Genomic DNA, 16,691 nt, shown 5'->3' with positions numbered 1-16,691 from the left:
AATCCGAGACTGCTCTCTCCCGGCTCGTGATTGGTGCAGAGCTCCGCCCACGTCCCGCCTACTATCCGCTCCGAGTGGGGGGAGGCGCTCTTAAAGGGCCAGGCCAGGAAAACGCCGGGTGGGTGGGTTTTCCGGCTGTCACCCGGTGGCTCTTACTGCGCTTTGGGACTTCCGACGGTGCCACTCGCCGTGACCCGGACCCTGCAGTGTGTGGCAGCAGCGTCACAGGGTTTACAGACAATACCACATGGGGCCCTACTCCTACAGGAACGGGTCCGGTGAAGCCCCCCCTTACGAGAGAATTTGCTTATAGATGTCCAGGTGGTGGGAGCAAGCAGCAAGCATGTGGCATGGGGGATCTGCCAGGGTCTGGGATGGGGGCACAGAGGGGTCACAGCGGGGCAGGGACCCGGGATGGCACGAGACATGACCTGCACAAACAGAGCTAGCACACAGCTGGGCAGTGAGGGGCAGCACCTTTCCCCCGGCATCAGGCTGGGGCTGGCTGCTGCCCTGCAGATGTAAAGCCTCTGTGGGCTTGACATAGTCTGCAGCGCTAGGCTCTTCCACCACAAAGACTGAAAAGTCACCACCCGATGCTGGTTTCACACAGCCCTGGGGTGCTGACATACACAGCTCAGGCATACCACCTACCTGTTATCATCACCTCCCACCCCCGGGCTAAAACCATTCACTCGTCCATCCCCCCCCCCCCCCAGCAAGGCTTCTTGCCAGCCTTCTTTGGGGGGACATTGCTGTCCCCAGCTGTAACACAACCTGCACAAAGGCAGAGGAACACTTGCTCCAGCAGCTGCCGCAGCCGTTCCTGCCTGCTGCAGATGAGAAATGCTGAGTATGAGAAGCGACGCGAGACAGGAAAAAAAATAATAATAAGAAAAGGCATAAAATAGATCTGGGAGGTTTCTGCTTCTGCCTGTGATTCAGCTGCAGTGAGAAGCTGCACACAGAGCCCTGTGCCTGTGCATGGCTTCTGCTGCGTCACACTCCCTTCCGCCCCAAGCAACCAGCCGATCCCATTCACTCCTCTCAGAGGGGACACAATACCGGCACCAAGCACTTTGGAAACCCATCAGATCACCCCTTCTGCTGGATCCACCATTCAGCCTCACCCCCGAGGACTGCAGCATTCCTGTAATTGAAAGCTTGCAAATTATTCTGCACAATTCCCACCAGGGATGAAGCACAGGAGCAGCCTGGCATGCGCAAACATTTTCCTGCCTGCAGTTTTTTCAGCCAGGATGTTAGACAGCACCGTGAGACAGCATATTACAAATCAGGTAGGGTTTGTGATAGGGATAGTAAAGGAAGACATGGGTGGTGGACTCAGCATCCAGCACTCAGCTCGGAGGAACCCTGAGAGCAGCAGTGACAGCCTGTGACCCCACCAAACTGCCCTGAGATGACCATCCTCGCAGAACTTAAATGGGAATAAAACCGGAGCCATCAGGAATCAAACACCAGGTGAAACAAGGAGAGAAGAGACTGCTCTACAGCCATGGACCAGGACCATCATCACCCTTCAGCTATGTGTGCCACGGTATGATGCGACGCACTGGTGCCCCATCAGCAGCTGGTGGCTCCCAGCCCACCTCACCTGTCCTATCCTGGGACACATTGCAGAGGGATCACAGCCCCATCCTGCACCTGCAAGCACTTGGTTCTCATTTTGCAAAGGGAAGGAAACCCCACAAGCAGCAGAGTTCCTACTGAGGATTTGTAAGTGGTTGCCAGCTGACCTCAGCCTCCACTGGCTAAGCCATGCAAGGCGTACCCAAAACTGCATCCAAAAGACACAAGTTCACTACTGGGAGTAAACAGACTAACCTGACCCTGCTCACCACAGTGCAAATGTCATCAGCGCACGGGATGCCCCATTTGACTTCGAAGAAACCAACTGCTCTTTAACAACATGGCGCAACTGGATATTTCCCCCAACCTCAATCTGCTGCCATAGGCGTATGGCACAAAGGAGCCATGGATCAGCTTGGCACTGGGACATGCCAAGGAAGGGCTACATTACCTCAGCGGGTGTGGGGAGCCGGCTGGTGGTGCCCACCATCTGGTGGTACAGTCCTGGCTCACCATTCCTCATGGTGTTCTGGCGGCTCCCCAGGGGGCTGGAAGTGATGGGCTTTTTACACAGGAGATCACTCTGCCTAGAGTCCGTGGTGAGATAGACCTGATGATAGAAGTTGGGTGGTGTGAAACCACCCCGCACGGCATCAACATGGTGGAAGGGCCCTGGCGTCCTGTACAGGGTGCTCCTGGAGCTGTTGAACAGCTCCTTTGACTGTCTCCACTTGTAGCACTTGAAGATGCCCACCGACACTATGGTGATGAAGAAAGCGGCCGAGACCAAAATGACGGCCAAGATGAGATAGAAAGTCATATGCCTCTTGGGGTCATGCGGGGGTGTCACATCGGTGAGGTCGGTGAGTGCCTCCCTGACCTTCTCAGCCACAGAGATGGAGACGGTGGCACTGGCTGACAGCGGGGGCTCCCCATGGTCCTTCAGCAGGATGACCAAGGTGTGCTGGGGAGCCTCATCCTCCCGGAGCTGACGGGCTGTGATGATCTCCCCACTGTGCAGCCCAACTGAGAAGAGAGTGGGGTCAGTGGCCTGCAGCAGGGTGTAGGAGATCCAGGCATTGTATCCTGCATCCGCATCCACCGCCACCACCTTGGTGACCACGTGACCCACAGGAGTGCCTGGTGCCACCACGTCAGTATAGGAGGATGTGGAGTTCGGGAGGGGGTACAGCACAGTGGGGGCATTGTCATTGAGGTCAGTGACAAACACATTGACAGACAGGTTGGTGGCAAGAGGCGGAGAGCCGCCGTCCTGGACCTGCACCATCATGCTGAACTCCATCTGGTCCTCATGGTCCAGGGAGGTCAGCAGATGGAGGGCACCACTCTCCCGGTTGATGGAGAAGAGGTGACCCACAGCGGTGTCACCTTGCAGGAGGGAATAGGAGAGATGACCGTTGCGCCCCAGGTCTGGGTCTGTGGCGCTCACATTAAGAATGGAGATGCCTGGCACGTTGTTCTCCAGCACGTACACATCATAGGAGTCCTGTGAAGACTTGGGTGCATTGTCGTTGACGTCTGACACCTGCACCAGGATGTGTTTTACTGCAGACAAAGGCGGCGAACCTGAGTCCCTGGCTGTGACAGTGATGTTGTACTCTGATGCCTCTTCCCGGTCCAGAGCTGCTTTAGTTTTCAATGTGTAGTAATTTTTGAGGGTGGAACTGAGCGTGAATGGGATCCCAGGGGGAATAAAACAGTTCACCAGACCATTGTCTCGAGAGTCCAAGTCTGTTACACTCAGCAGAGCTACAACTGTCCCCGGGGCTGCATCCTCAGGCACAGGGCTGTACACCGAAGTCACCGTCACCTCTGGAGCATTATCATTCACATCCACGACTTCCACAAGCACTTTGCAGTTGGCTACACCAGGAACGGCACCTTTATCTTTAGCCTGTAAGTAAATCTCATACAGCTTTGTTTCCTCGTAGTCCAGCTGGCCCTTGACCCTCAGCTCCCCTATGTCTGAGTCCAGAGTGAAGAGCTCTCGTACCTTGGCTGGCGTGTGGCTGCTGAAGGAGTAGACGATGTCTCCATTGGGCCCATCATCTAGGTCATAGGCACTGACCTTGGTGACCAGGGTGCCGCTGGGCGTGTTCTCCCTCACGCTTGCCTTATAGGTGGACTGGTTGAAGACCGGGGCGTTGTCATTGGAGTCCACCACGTCAATGTGGATCTGCACGTGGGCCGACCGTGGTGGGCTGCCTCCATCCAGCGCCGTCAAGACCAGGTGCAGCTCCCGTTGCTCCTCCCTGTCCAGTTCCTTCTCTAGCACAAGTTCCGCGTACTTGCTGCCGTCCACCCTCGTCTGTACGTCCAGCACGAAGTGCGGGTTGGCGCTGAGCTGATAGGTCTGCAAAGAGTTAATTCCCACATCGGGATCTTGCGCGCTCTCTAGCGGGAAGCGCGTCCCGGCCGCCACCGACTCGCTGATTTCCAGCCTCGCCTGGCTGCTGGGAAAAACCGGGTCGTTGTCATTGATGTCCTGGATCTCTACGGCGCCGCTGTACAGCTCCAGAGGTTTCTCCAGCACGATCTCAAAGCTGAGAGTGCAGGGGGAGAGCGCTCCGCACAGCTCCTCGCGGTCTATCCGCTCGCTCACCAGCAGCGAACCGCTCGCCGCATCCACCGCGAAGTACTTCTTGCTACCGCCGGACACCACCCGCGGCCGCCGCCCCGACAGCCGCGCCGGGTCCAGCGCCAGGTCGGCTGCCACGTTGCCCACGGCCGATCCTCTCCGCGCCTCCTCGGGGATGGCATAGCGAATGGCGGCGGAAGCCCCGGAGGAAGCGGCGAGCAGGAGGAGGCAGAGGCTCAATACCTGCCCCGGCGTCACCCCGCGGCTCCTCGCAGCGACGCCTTTCATCGCTCCCCGCCTCTTCCCCCTAGAAATCCTCAGCTGGCCCCTTCATGCCGCTGCCCAGCGCTCCGGGAAGCGGCGTGCGGCGGGGAGACGGGCATCGCTCGGCGGCACGGCTCTGACTCACTGCCCGGCTCGCTCTCAGCCTCTCAGTGCCTCATCCCGGCGCTGAGCGGGGCCGGGCCGCCCGATCTCCCGCTCCAGCATTGGCCGACAGCGGCACATAGAGTCCCGGCCAATAACTGCACGGAGCGCAGGGCTCCGGGAGCTGCTGCCCGCCCGCCCCCGCGGGACGCCCGGCTCAGTGAGCGCTCGTCCCGTCCCCACGCACGGGGAAGGTCCGGCGGCGCGAGTGAACGGAGCGGAAGCGGCCAAAAAGGACGACTGGAAACAGGGGAGTGTCCCCCGAGAAAAGAGTATCTCGTTGGAGAAGGGCAGCAGAGCGAGAGGGGGCGGTGGAAGGGGCGGGACGAGGTGTGTGTAGAAAGTGATAGCCCTCGGCACCCCGCGGATCTCGGTCATTCCAACAATCCGCTCCTTTCCTACTGTCCCACAGCGTCCCGACGACGCAACGCTGGGTGCCAGCAAAGCAGCGTCGCCGACAAAGTGACAATCCCAGGAGCATCGCCCCGGCCCCTCTCCCCATCGCCACCACTGTCTCAGGGGGACAACCCGTAGCACTCTCAGCTGTGCACTCCCTCCCTCCTCGCCACCTCCCAGCTCGCCACCCGGTCCCCCCGGACACAGACGGCTCCCACCCCGCCCCGGCACTCGGAACAGCCCTTCCCTGTCCCATGTGGAGCCCCCCGGCTGCCGGCGCCGAGAGGAGCCGGTTCCCGAACTCCCTGCCTGCTGTCATCACACCGCCTCATTATATAGAGGGTTTTTTTCCGACGCTTCGAGCGCTCAAATGGATTCAAACTATTGCAGTGTTGGAATGCTGTCACCCATGAAACTGCTACGTTTTCTCGGTGGAATGAGAAGGCGAAAAAAAGGAGCTTGAAACGGGAGCGCCAAGAGCCCTGTGGAAATCGGGCTGCGGCAGCTCCTCCCACCGCTGATAACGAACGATCGGACTTGAAATTAGCGCCCACACCCGTTCACTGATGGAAACTGCACGGATCCTGAATAATCCGCTCCGAAGAGCCGCAGCTGATTACGATTATCTGCCATCCCTCAGCTTAACGTGAGCGGGGCTGCAAATCGCCCTCACCAACGTGGGAGACGCGACACCCGGTGGGGAAATCTCCTCTAGGTACGCGTTTTCACCCCGCACATTCCTATTAACCGCCGAGGTGCAGCCAGGAGCACGGAATGTATACAGCATCAACAACATCAAACAGGTCGGCTCAGGGTTTCCTACCTAACAAGTCATTGTCAGGAATCATTGTCACTGTATCACTGCCAGCACACCCTCATCACCAGCCCACAGAACGTGACGAAAGTATGCACCTCAAGTCAATAAAACCCAATGTTAGTCATCGTTATTTTAAAAGAATTGAATTCTGGAGCAGAATTCATGATGATTCCCAAGGAAAACGTCCTGCTTTACCCACCGCAGCCGCACTGTAAGTCCGAAGGGTTTTGACTCTCTGTGCTCCGGAGCTCCTCCACCTGGACATGTCTGTAGACACACAGCGCTGAAAGCAGAGCTCTTGTTTCACAAGCCCTTACACGAGCAAATTCAAATTACCTTTCCTTCTTACATATAATCCAAAAAGAAGAAAATCCAGAGCCTTTCTGAAGCTAAACTTTGAAATAGTCTTCAGCAGCTTCGCTTATTAACTCTGAAATAAGCTCCGAATTTTTTTTTTCTCCAGCCACCACCTCTTTCCTAATACTCTCAAGTCCAAGCTCTTACCAAGCAATTTATCTAACGTGCATATCACATTTTATAAGAAGCTTTTCCTTATAGGAGAGCTTATTTTATCTGAGCTAAATTCAGAGTGCCTTGTCCCAACAGTAATCAGCTGAGTACAGCCAAGATATGTCCCTACTCAAGAAGGGCACTGAAGATGCAAGATTTCTATCTCCCACATTCTGTCTGATCTGTAGACATTACATCTACTTCACCAAGACAGGACACCAGGCTATCGACAGAGACATCCTTGGAGCTCCTGAAAGCACCATTTGGAGGAAAAGGAGCAGTAAAATGCGGCACTGAAGAGGAGAGTTCCCCCTACATTGGGAATTCCAATTGGACCTCAGGACCATTGTGCCATAACTCCACCCCAGTACCCCACCGTAGTATCCCAACTTGCAGAAACTCACATACAGAGCAAGACAGCTTGAGTGAGGAAGGAGGGAATCCACAGAAACCCGCACAGAGGGGCATGAGGGAGCAGCTCACCTGTGCCGAGCTGTCAGGGTCGGGAGGGTCCTTCTCAGAATGACCACCTGCACTGGCTTCCCCTGCCAAAAGAAGGTCAGAGAGCGCTGCTGCCCCAGGTTTGAGAAACGTGAAGTCCTTCTGGCACGACTCAGAGGCCAGGCACACCTCGTAGGCATAGGGCAGTGGCAGCGTGCTGCTGCAGTAGTTGAAAGGCGCTTTGGGGCCCAGGCTGGCGTACAGTTCCTTATCGGAAGTTAGAAAGATGGGGGGGCTCCTGGACCGTCGGCATTTAAAGAACACGACCAAAATGACCGTGAAAACGAATAGCAAGGACACCAAAGCGAGAGCTACCACGAGAATGAGGTTTAGATCAGAAGCCAACTCGGACTCAGCATTCTGCTCGCTCAGCTCCGGCAGCGCGTCCCGCACGCTCTCGGCCAGCACCACGTGCAGCGTGGCCGTGGCCGACAGCGCCGGCTGCCCGTGGTCCTTCACCACGGCCACCAGCCGCTGCTTCGCCGCGTCCCGCTCCGACACGGCCCGCGCCGTGCGCACCTCGCCGCTGCGCGCCTCCACGCGGAACAGCGCCGGCTCCGGCGCCTGCAGCAGCTCGTACGACAGCCACGCGTTGCGCCCCGCGTCCGCGTCCACCGCCACCACCTTGGCCACCAGGTAGCCGGCCTCGGCCGAGCGCGGCACCACCTCGAACGGCCCCGCGCCCGCGCCGCCGCCCTCCGCCCCGCCCGCCGCCGGCCACAGCACCCGCGGCGCGTTGTCGTTGCGGTCCAGCACGAAGACGCGCACCGTCGCCGTCGCGCTGCGCGCCGGCGTCCCGCCGTCCCGCGCCCGCACCTCCACGGCGAACTCGCGGCACCGCTCGTAGTCGAACGAGCGCTGCGCGTACAGCTCGCCCGTCTCCGCCCGCACCGACACGAACGCCGCGTCCGCGCCGCCGCCCGCCAGCGCGTAGCTCACGCGCCCGTTGGCGCCCGCGTCCGCGTCCCGCGCGCTCACGCGCAGCACCGGCTCTCCCGCCTCGTTGTTCTCGGGCACGTAGGCGCTGTAGGCGGCTTCCTCGAACACCGGCGCGTTGTCGTTCACGTCCGACACCTCCAGCACCAGATCCGCGCGGCTCGACAGCGCCGGGCTGCCCCGGTCCGTGGCGATCACCGTCACCCGGTGCTCGGACGCCCGCTCCCGGTCCAGCGCGCCCGCCGTCACCACTTTGTAGGAGCCGCCCGACGATGCCACGATCTGCAGCGGCGCGTCTTCCGACAGCTCGCACCGCACCCGCCCGTTCTCCCCGGAGTCCCGGTCCCGCACTTTCAGCAGCGCCACGACCGTGCCGGGCGGCGCGTCCTCGGACACCGGGCTCGACATCGACGTCAGCGTCACCTCGGGCGCGTTGTCGTTCACGTCCAACACCTCCAGCTCCACCTTGCAGTGAGCCACCAGCCCGCCCCCGTCCCGCGCCTCCACCAGCACCGTGTAGCCCCGCGTGTCCTCGAAATCCAGCGCCTCCCGCAGCGTCACCGTCCCGTTCTCGGCGTTCACCGCGAACTTCTGCAGCACTTTGGCCGACATTTCTCCGAAGCCGTACGTGATGCGGGCGTTGGTGCCCTCATCGCCGTCGGAAGCCGAGACGTGCAGCACCACGGAGCCCGGTGGCGCGTCCTCGCGCAGGCTCAGCCGGTACCGCTCCTGCGCGAACACGGGAGCGTTGTCGTTGGCGTCGGTGACGTTGATGAGGAGCTGGGCGGTGCCGCTCCGGGGAGGATCGCCGCCGTCCAGTGCCGTCAGCACCAGGCGCAGGCTTTGCTCGCGCTCCCGGTCCAGCGCCTGGCGCAGCACCAGCTCCGCGAACTTGCTGCCGTCTTGACTCTGCTTCACCTCCAGCGCGAAGTACTCGTTGTCCTCCAGCTCGTAGCCCTGCAGCGAGTTCGAGCCCACGTCCGGATCTTCGGCGACCCCTACGGCAAAGCGGGCACCGGGAGGAGTGAACTCGTTGATCTCCAGCTGGATGCTGTCTCGCATGAAGCGCGGAGCGTTGTCGTTAACGTCGTGGATGACCACTTCGACATGGAAAACGTTCAGCGGGTTCTGCACCACCGCCTCGAAGCTGACGGCACAGGACGCCGACCCTCCGCACAGCTCCTCCCGGTCCAGCTTCTCGCTCACGTACAGGTTCCCGTTCTCCCCGCTCACGGCGAAGTAGAGCTTTTCCGAGCTGAGCCGCAGCTGACGCGCCGGCAGCTCGGCCGGGCTCAGCCCCAGGTCCCGCGCCAGCGGCCCCACCAGCGAACCCCTGGCCAGCTCTTCGGGAATAGCGTAGCGGAGCCGCTCCGGCGCCGCCCGGCAGCAGCAGCAGCAGCACAGCAGCAAAGCGGGCAGCAGCCCTTCTCCCGATCTCCAGCGGCTTCGCCGCCTCCCGCCCGCCATTGGAAGCAGCGCTCGCCGCTCTCCTTCCTCCTCTCGCAGCGCTTCCAGCCGGGCGCCGTCCGTCCCGAGCTCCGATGCGGACGGAACACAGCGATCGGCCTCCGGCTCTGCCGCCGCGTCTCTGCTGCCCGCTGTGAGCGGCGCCGGGCGGGAGAGCAGCCGGCGGGGACGGAAAGCGGCGGCGGCGGCCAACAGCGGCACCCGGAGGCCCTGCGGTGCCATCGCAGCCGTCCGAGGCTCCGCTCCCCGCGCTGACAACAACTGCCCGCCAGGCGGCAGCGCTGTTCCTCCCCGGGCGCCGGGAGAGGCGAAGCGGACAGCTCGGCCCTGCCGTGGAAGCGGAGCGTCCGGCGGGGGAAAGCGTTACTAGGCAGATGCTGCGCATCAGAACACAGGTGAGCACAGGTAAGAACAGATACACTGCACAGGAATTATCCGACATCTTCCCGGAGCTTCTGCAAGTGCTGCGGATTGTCTTCCCCCAGTTCTTTCATTTCGTTTCTATGGCCTATAACCAGCAACGGTAACAAGGTACCTCCAAAGAAAAGCTGTTGTAGGAAGCAAGCACCCGATCCACCGTTTTTGAGGAGCTCCTGTTTCATGTCATATCTCAGAGTGGCTGAAATGCTGGGAGAACACAGCAAGCTTCACTCGCTTCGACAGCAGTATCAGTGCATGATCCCACTTCTACAAGCCAGGGAGACCAGCACAGCTCCCTGATCCATCTGTTCTTCAAAACTGCTTCTCTTAGTGAGAAAGGTAAGCAAGGAGGAGCATTGTAGGAGCAATGAAAATATACCCACATGCCTGCCACCTCTGGGACACTTCCATTACCAGTGTGCTTTTTCGAGAATTGTAAAGAGAAGCAATTGTTAACCTGTGATGATGCCTGAGGATTATGCAACACATCAGCCAGCTTTCCAAGCATAGCTGGTGGCTCATAGGTAAGAAGATAACAAAAAAAAAAAAAAAAAAAAAAAAAAAAAAAAAAAGGCACAATATGGGGGCTCAGAAAGGCTTTGAAGCAAAGGAACTCTAGAGAAGAATGTTTATCAGTGACACCAGAACAACAGGCACATAATTCACACCAAAATATCACAGCGCATGCCAGGAGTGGGATGCTCTGAAAACAGAAAGCATAAAACTTCCTTGAAGGCAACGTTTATGAAAAAAAGTTGGGTTTTTTTTTTTTTTATTTTCCTCGGTACCTATTTCTGCAGTAGCATCTCCTCTCAAAAGAGATCAAAGGAAATTATGGAATGGAAGACTCCCTGGAAACCAACAAAGCTTGGTTCATGACCATGGATACTACATGGCCATATGAATTAGTACAAGCTTTAGGCAGACAATGATTTTGGAAACTTTCAACAAAGTGGATTTTCCTAGCACTCTGACTGCTCTGAAAGATGACTCCATCAGTGACCACGGGGCTCATTCACAGGTTCTAGCGGTACTTCATTTCCTGATCTATATCTTATATGGAAGCATTTCTCACCATTCCCTTACAAGATGTGAAGATGTGATCTGCAGAACTCGGTTTCTCCTTCATAAGCTTATTCCACTGCAGCTCTCACCAGAAAACTGCAGAGCAATCCTTCTTTCACAGAACAGCTACAATGACATTATCAGAACACACTCTTCCTCCCAAACAGGACCATCTTCAAGAAGAAATAGCGACAATCTGCTCCCGTTGGAGAAACACACACACAAGGATCCCTGACAGATTGAATCTGAACCAGGGTTGCTCTGTAGGCAAACTTATCCTGCCAGCAAGCCCATTCCCACCACTGCATTCAGGGGCCATAAGACCATAAGACCAGTTCACTGTGTGGTGATAAGAACAGAACTAAAAAGAAAACTTCCTAACATATAATGAGTGCTATTGCAGACCTCATCCACCACTTGCATCAATTTTCAGTCCTTACCATCAACAGATCTCATGCTACTACATGAAGGAGGAGACAAGGATACAGAATGAGCTGTAAGGCGGCAGTGGAAATGCAGATGATGAACTCTTTATTGTAAGAGTATCTCATCATGCTTTGCCACTCAGTCTGTAACACTGTCGAGAGGAAACTGTGACGATACTCCACAGCTTTTCCACTCCTGAATCTCATATTTCTCTCCAACACAGTCATGCATACAAATTATACAATGCTGCTTCATAGCTCTGGGGTTTAGACCCCACCAAAGGTCTAACCCATTGCTGAACTATTCTCGTATGAGGACATGGCACCTCTGGCTTTTTGGATGCCAGCCCTGACTGCTCCCTGAGGATGTGGATACTGAGGAAAATGGGAGAGATGCGCAAAGGAATTCCCACAAGCTTGTTTAATGTTTGCCACCTCCAAAATCAAAATGTTCTCCACAAGCTCATTTTCAACCGAGACATCTGAGTGAAATAGGAAATCCTGTGACTTGATTCCTAATGCTTTGCACCGTTTTTAAGGCCTGAGAAAAGGCTTACATGACCTATAACCACCAGATTTAGTCTATAAACATACAGTTCTTCAAATCTACTTTCACTACAAATTCTTCAAATTTACTTTCACTAAGTATATTTGGAAGAGCACACTGGTGAGTCAGCATGAAGGTCAGACAGCACACGCATACCCAACAACAAGTATCATAGATTTCCACATTCACCAAGTAATCTCACTCTTCCACCCTCTTCCTCTACTCAGAGCTTGAAACTGGGTCAACTGGCTGAGGAACACACTGTGTGCAGAACATTCACCTAAGAGCCTAGTAGAAGAGCTGCCCAAGGCAGGCACCAACACAAGCATCTCCCCATTCATTTCAAATACTGGCTTACATTCATCCTAAACAATGATTGTTAAATGCAGGAAGCAACCCTTGCATCGTCATCCCACAAACATGATTTTAATTCAGACTCTTGAAACTCAACACAGGAGAGCACTGCAGTTCTCATGGTGTGAACCAAAATTCATCTCCAGAGCACCTGGAAGCTACTGAGGTCTCCAGCTGCAAGCAAGGTTCTAAAGTCTTTCTCTGCACTGCATAGCAAGGGACATCATTTTAACAGAATTTCAATGGCTTTCTTCAATTTCTTTAGTACGTGTCCTGCTCATCTCTGATGAATACCAAAATGAGAACGTGAAGGACTTAATATGGGATGCTTTCTCAAGATGAATTTTATGAGAAAACATGAGGGATTCACTTTGAATTTCTGATTCATTTTCTTAACATAAAATTCTGTCTTCAGGTTCTTGAGGCCTCGTGAAGGGAAGTAAGGATTTGTAGCAAAGTGACACGAGCAGTTCAAAATGCAAAGCACTGTCCAGAAATAGGAAATATAAAACACAACCTACCTGGGAAAAAAAAGACCTGGAAACCTTGTTCTGACTATATGGAAGCTCTACATCACAATGTTACATAGAAATACAGTTAAATGAATGAGACTACAGTTAAATGATGGAATTTTAAGGCATCCTACCCACTGAAAGCATCATTCTACATGCAGCTTTTAACACCAATAACTTATTAGCATTTCCTTCAGGTAAGAGAAACGAAGATAACAGTCTGAACAGCACAGGCCTTTGTTCAGATCAAATTAAGCCATTATTCAAACAGTCCTCCTGTTAGACCCACATATTTTTCAGATTCAAAACCACATGCACACCCTCATTTCTCTGCACTCACAGAATTGACATAGTGGACAACTTTTGGCCACAGCTATCTTTTGGCCATATGTCATCACCCAGCATGAACATCTAGTGATATTTTAGGAAACTCAATTATATCAGAGTATATCAAAGTATGTAAAAATATATCAAAATCTGTTTGACAGCTGTAAACATTCAAGGCATATATTCATGTAGAAGTCCTCCTCAAGGCCTTCAGTTACAACAGATCTTCCAAGCTCTGAAGGATTATCAGCCACATTGAGGACCATCTTTAGACCTTGACAACAAACAATGAATATCCTTAATCCAACATATCTGAAGGGATCAGTTTCATTTGCAGATTATGTCACTAGGTACATAGAGGTGTAATAAAGATTGCTAGTAGACAGCAAAGGCACAGGAGGAACCAGCAAGAGCTCAAAACATAGACCATAGCCAGAGGTAGCCAAGGAAGTTTGGACAAGACAAAAAGGAAAATTTGATCTAACAGCTATGATAAATTGAAGGTTAACACCTATCTTTTATACATTACAAATTAAACACAATAGACTCCTTCAAATGCCCTATAACTCTTCAGCCATCAGTCATGTATATGTCCAAGGACTCCAAGAAATAAATGAAACCGGTGAACCTGCAACATGGCTGCTGCTATAACATGTGTTTGTTAGCAGAGACGCATCCAGCTCCATCCTTGGTAGGTCAGCACTGAAGTATGAAATCAAACCATTGCCCAACCCAAACCGTATCATCCAACCTGTTCTCCAAGTTCAACACCAGCCTCTAGCCCTCCTTGTTGAGCATTCAGCCACTATCCAACTTTTGGCCATATGTCACAGCAAGAGCACTTCATTCAGTGGTGTTTCCTTAGAAACATAAGCACATACACACAGAAGTATTCACAGCTGAAAATAGTCAAGGTAGGTATGCACACTGCTCACTCAGTCCTACAATTACAAGAGAACTTCCTGTCTTTGAAGGGTCACATAGAGGCCCCAGCATTACTTCTTGAAAACATAAATGGCAACAACAACATGAAACCTAATGAACCACTTGCAGGTTATGTGATTAGGTGCCCATAATTAAAAAAAAAGAAAAAAGAGAAGTCAAAAGAAGCTGGGACACCTATGGTCTATGGATGCAAAATGAAACTAAAGGAAACTCTTTCACCTGCCCCATCTCTATAGTGAAATGAGAAAGTGAAGAACACCAATGGAAACAGCTCCATCAGTCCCACAATTAAGAGCATATATTACAGTCTTCTCTGCTACACTGAGGCCCAGTTTAGACACTGAGAACAACAAAAACAAAACTGCAAAATACAAACACAGGATCATTAATGTTCTGTTAAATCTCATACTACACATGAAGCACATGTGCTATTAGCAGCATATCCAACCCTGCCAGAAATGCAAAGTGTAAGACGCACAGAAGTAAAGGAACTGTAGGCTAAGCTCCTTATCAAGGGCCTCTTCCTGAAGTTAATGCTACTGAGAAACTGTAGAGAACTTTCAATCTTGGGCTTCCTTTTTTCCACACATACAAAATTCTGTCTTCAGCTGAATGAGATCTAGTCAAGCAAAGAACGAATTTTCAACCAACCATACAATACTTCATTTCCAAATGTAAAAGCAGTGTCCATAAATGGGACACCTTTGCATGAAATAAATGCCTGTATATGTAAAGATGAATATGAAGAACCTACATCACAAACTTGCAAGGATGGACAAGTGAGGTTTCACACAGGAATTATAAACCATCCTACCTATAAAGCATCTTTCCATGTACAGGGTTTTGTGCAAAAACTTCATTCTCAGAGGATTCTGATTGCATCTAACAACAGGACACCAGCATCACTGCATAAATGGTACAGACATTGGTGCGAGGAATGAAATTAAACCGTTGCCCTGACAAAACCATGCTGACCCAGCCATTTTCCAGGCTCTACATCAGCATTTCACTCTCCACTCAGCATGCACAGCCTTTGCATTCACCATCAAAAATATGCAGCATTTGTCTCTATGTCAACCACCAGCAAGAGCACTTCATTCAGTGACATTTCACTGGAAGATAAGGATAGCAAAGTGTTGCTTGACAGCTGTAAACATCCAAGGCACATGTGGAAATGACTCCCACTTTTCCACATCCATAAGTGATATTACAATCTTTAACAGGTTTTCAGCCACACTGAGGTCCACTTTCAGACCTTGGAAACAAACAAGCCAAAACCTACTGAAGTGGTGGATGTTATTATTATTGAAAAGATTTGATCTGTCCAGACATTATGCAACAAGAAATTGAAGGGAAGAATCTGTGAAACAGCTGTTACCACAGAATGTCTCTGTTTGTTAGCAAAGACACCCCCAACTCCATTCTCATAGGTCATAGATAAAAGACTAGGAATCAGTAAGGCACATCCTCTTTTTCCTCCACAAGTCTTTCACACACATCACACCAAAGCTATTCACAGACAGCTGTTATGATCAAAGATTATTGCATTTCACCTTCATAACAGGCAGGCATCACCAAAGGACCAGCTGCCCAGACTGTCTCTTGAACTCTTGCACAAAAATCAAAGCACAGAAGGACAGAAAGACATTTCCTCGCTTAACACATAATGATGCATCAGCAGAAACATTCTGAAGAGAATAAAGGAGAAGCAACTACATAATCCTACAACCTTAAGAGATTTTCCAATCTTTAGAGGATATCAGAAAGAACTAGGACTGCTATGGTCTATACAGGTAAATAGAAGTAAAGTGAACTCCTTTGTCTGCCCTGTCTCTACAGAGATGTTACTCTTTCATCTATCCAACATTTAGGAAACAAGGAATGTAGAAGAGCAACAGTAATGCTGGTAATAAAATTCAACAGTTACCTCCAATGGGAAAGGAAAGAAAGTTTGTATCAACATTCACTATTTGGAAGCCAAACTCATGAAAACTGTTTCAACTAATGAACTCTTAAAGATAACAACCCATATCCTTACAGTTCCATCTGATGAGTGAGGGGGTTCATTTGCTGCTGTAGATGAAGTTGGACAAGGACATGGAACAAGCTGTAAGGCAGCAGCCAAAGACTTCACTGTTCACTGTAAGAACATCTCAACATGCTTTGCAGTTCCAACCTACCTGAAACATCTCTCACTTTGTATGAATTAGGAGCAAAGTTCTGTGTGAATTAGGGAAGAAAAGTGGGGAGTGGAAAGGCATTGTGAGAGCCAAAGCCCTGATAGCATCCAGACTTGGAAAGATACCAGTCACACGGAGGCCCCAGCATCAGTCATTCAAAACATATAGTGAAACAACATAAAGCCAAATAAAGTGAAGAAATAAAAACACAGAAAAAGAAAGAAATAGAATATCTATAATCTGCACATGTAAAATAAAAGTAAATTGATCTCCATCATATCTACTGTCATGACAACAGAGAGATCATTACCTCTTATATCCAAGTATTAGAAAATGAGAAAAGAGATCAGACAACAACAGCGGTAATACTGCTAATGAAATGCAACCTCAGATGGGAAAGGAAAGGTGGCTTGGATCAATGCATGCTGTATCCATGCCAAAAGCAGAGCATATCCTTGCTCAAATTTCATGCTTTGGCAAATTGATAACTCAGTAACCAAAGGTGTGACTTGCAAAAAGCATCTCAACTAACAAGCCCTTTAAAATGGCAACTCTATCGAACCCAAAGAGTGACTCCAGTCACTTGGTTCTGGGGGCAGAACTGACAAGAAGGAATGAGCTGTCACGGGCCAAAGAATACACAGAATAATTTGGACAGGTTCAAAAGGTGAAGA

At 52.1% G+C, this 16,691-nt stretch overlaps 2 protein-coding genes and 1 pseudogene across 2 annotated transcripts in view; all 3 read right to left on the bottom strand.

The window, feature by feature from the left end:
- Window positions 1-4,596, bottom strand: part of PCDHGC3 (protocadherin gamma subfamily C, 3) — a 31,885-nt gene extending 27,289 nt beyond the window's left edge. Inside the window, exon 1 of the mRNA NM_214674.3 lies at window positions 2,042-4,596. Coding sequence (NP_999839.3) covers window positions 2,042-4,477 — 2,436 coding nt within the window. The 5' untranslated portion in view covers window positions 4,478-4,596. The remainder of the gene's footprint in view (window positions 1-2,041) is intronic.
- The window catches only part of LOC100858937, a 109,110-nt pseudogene that overhangs the window by 11,442 nt on the left and 80,977 nt on the right, over window positions 1-16,691 (bottom strand).
- Window positions 1-16,691, bottom strand: part of PCDHGA2 (protocadherin gamma subfamily A, 2) — a 48,275-nt gene that overhangs the window by 27,289 nt on the left and 4,295 nt on the right. The gene's annotated exons all lie outside the window — the stretch shown is intronic.

The sequence above is a fragment of the Gallus gallus genome, chromosome 13 (assembly GCF_016699485.2).
Source record: "Gallus gallus isolate bGalGal1 chromosome 13, bGalGal1.mat.broiler.GRCg7b, whole genome shotgun sequence".
NCBI lineage: Eukaryota > Metazoa > Chordata > Aves > Galliformes > Phasianidae > Gallus > Gallus gallus.
This window is presented reverse-complemented; position numbering and strand designations above follow the sequence as displayed.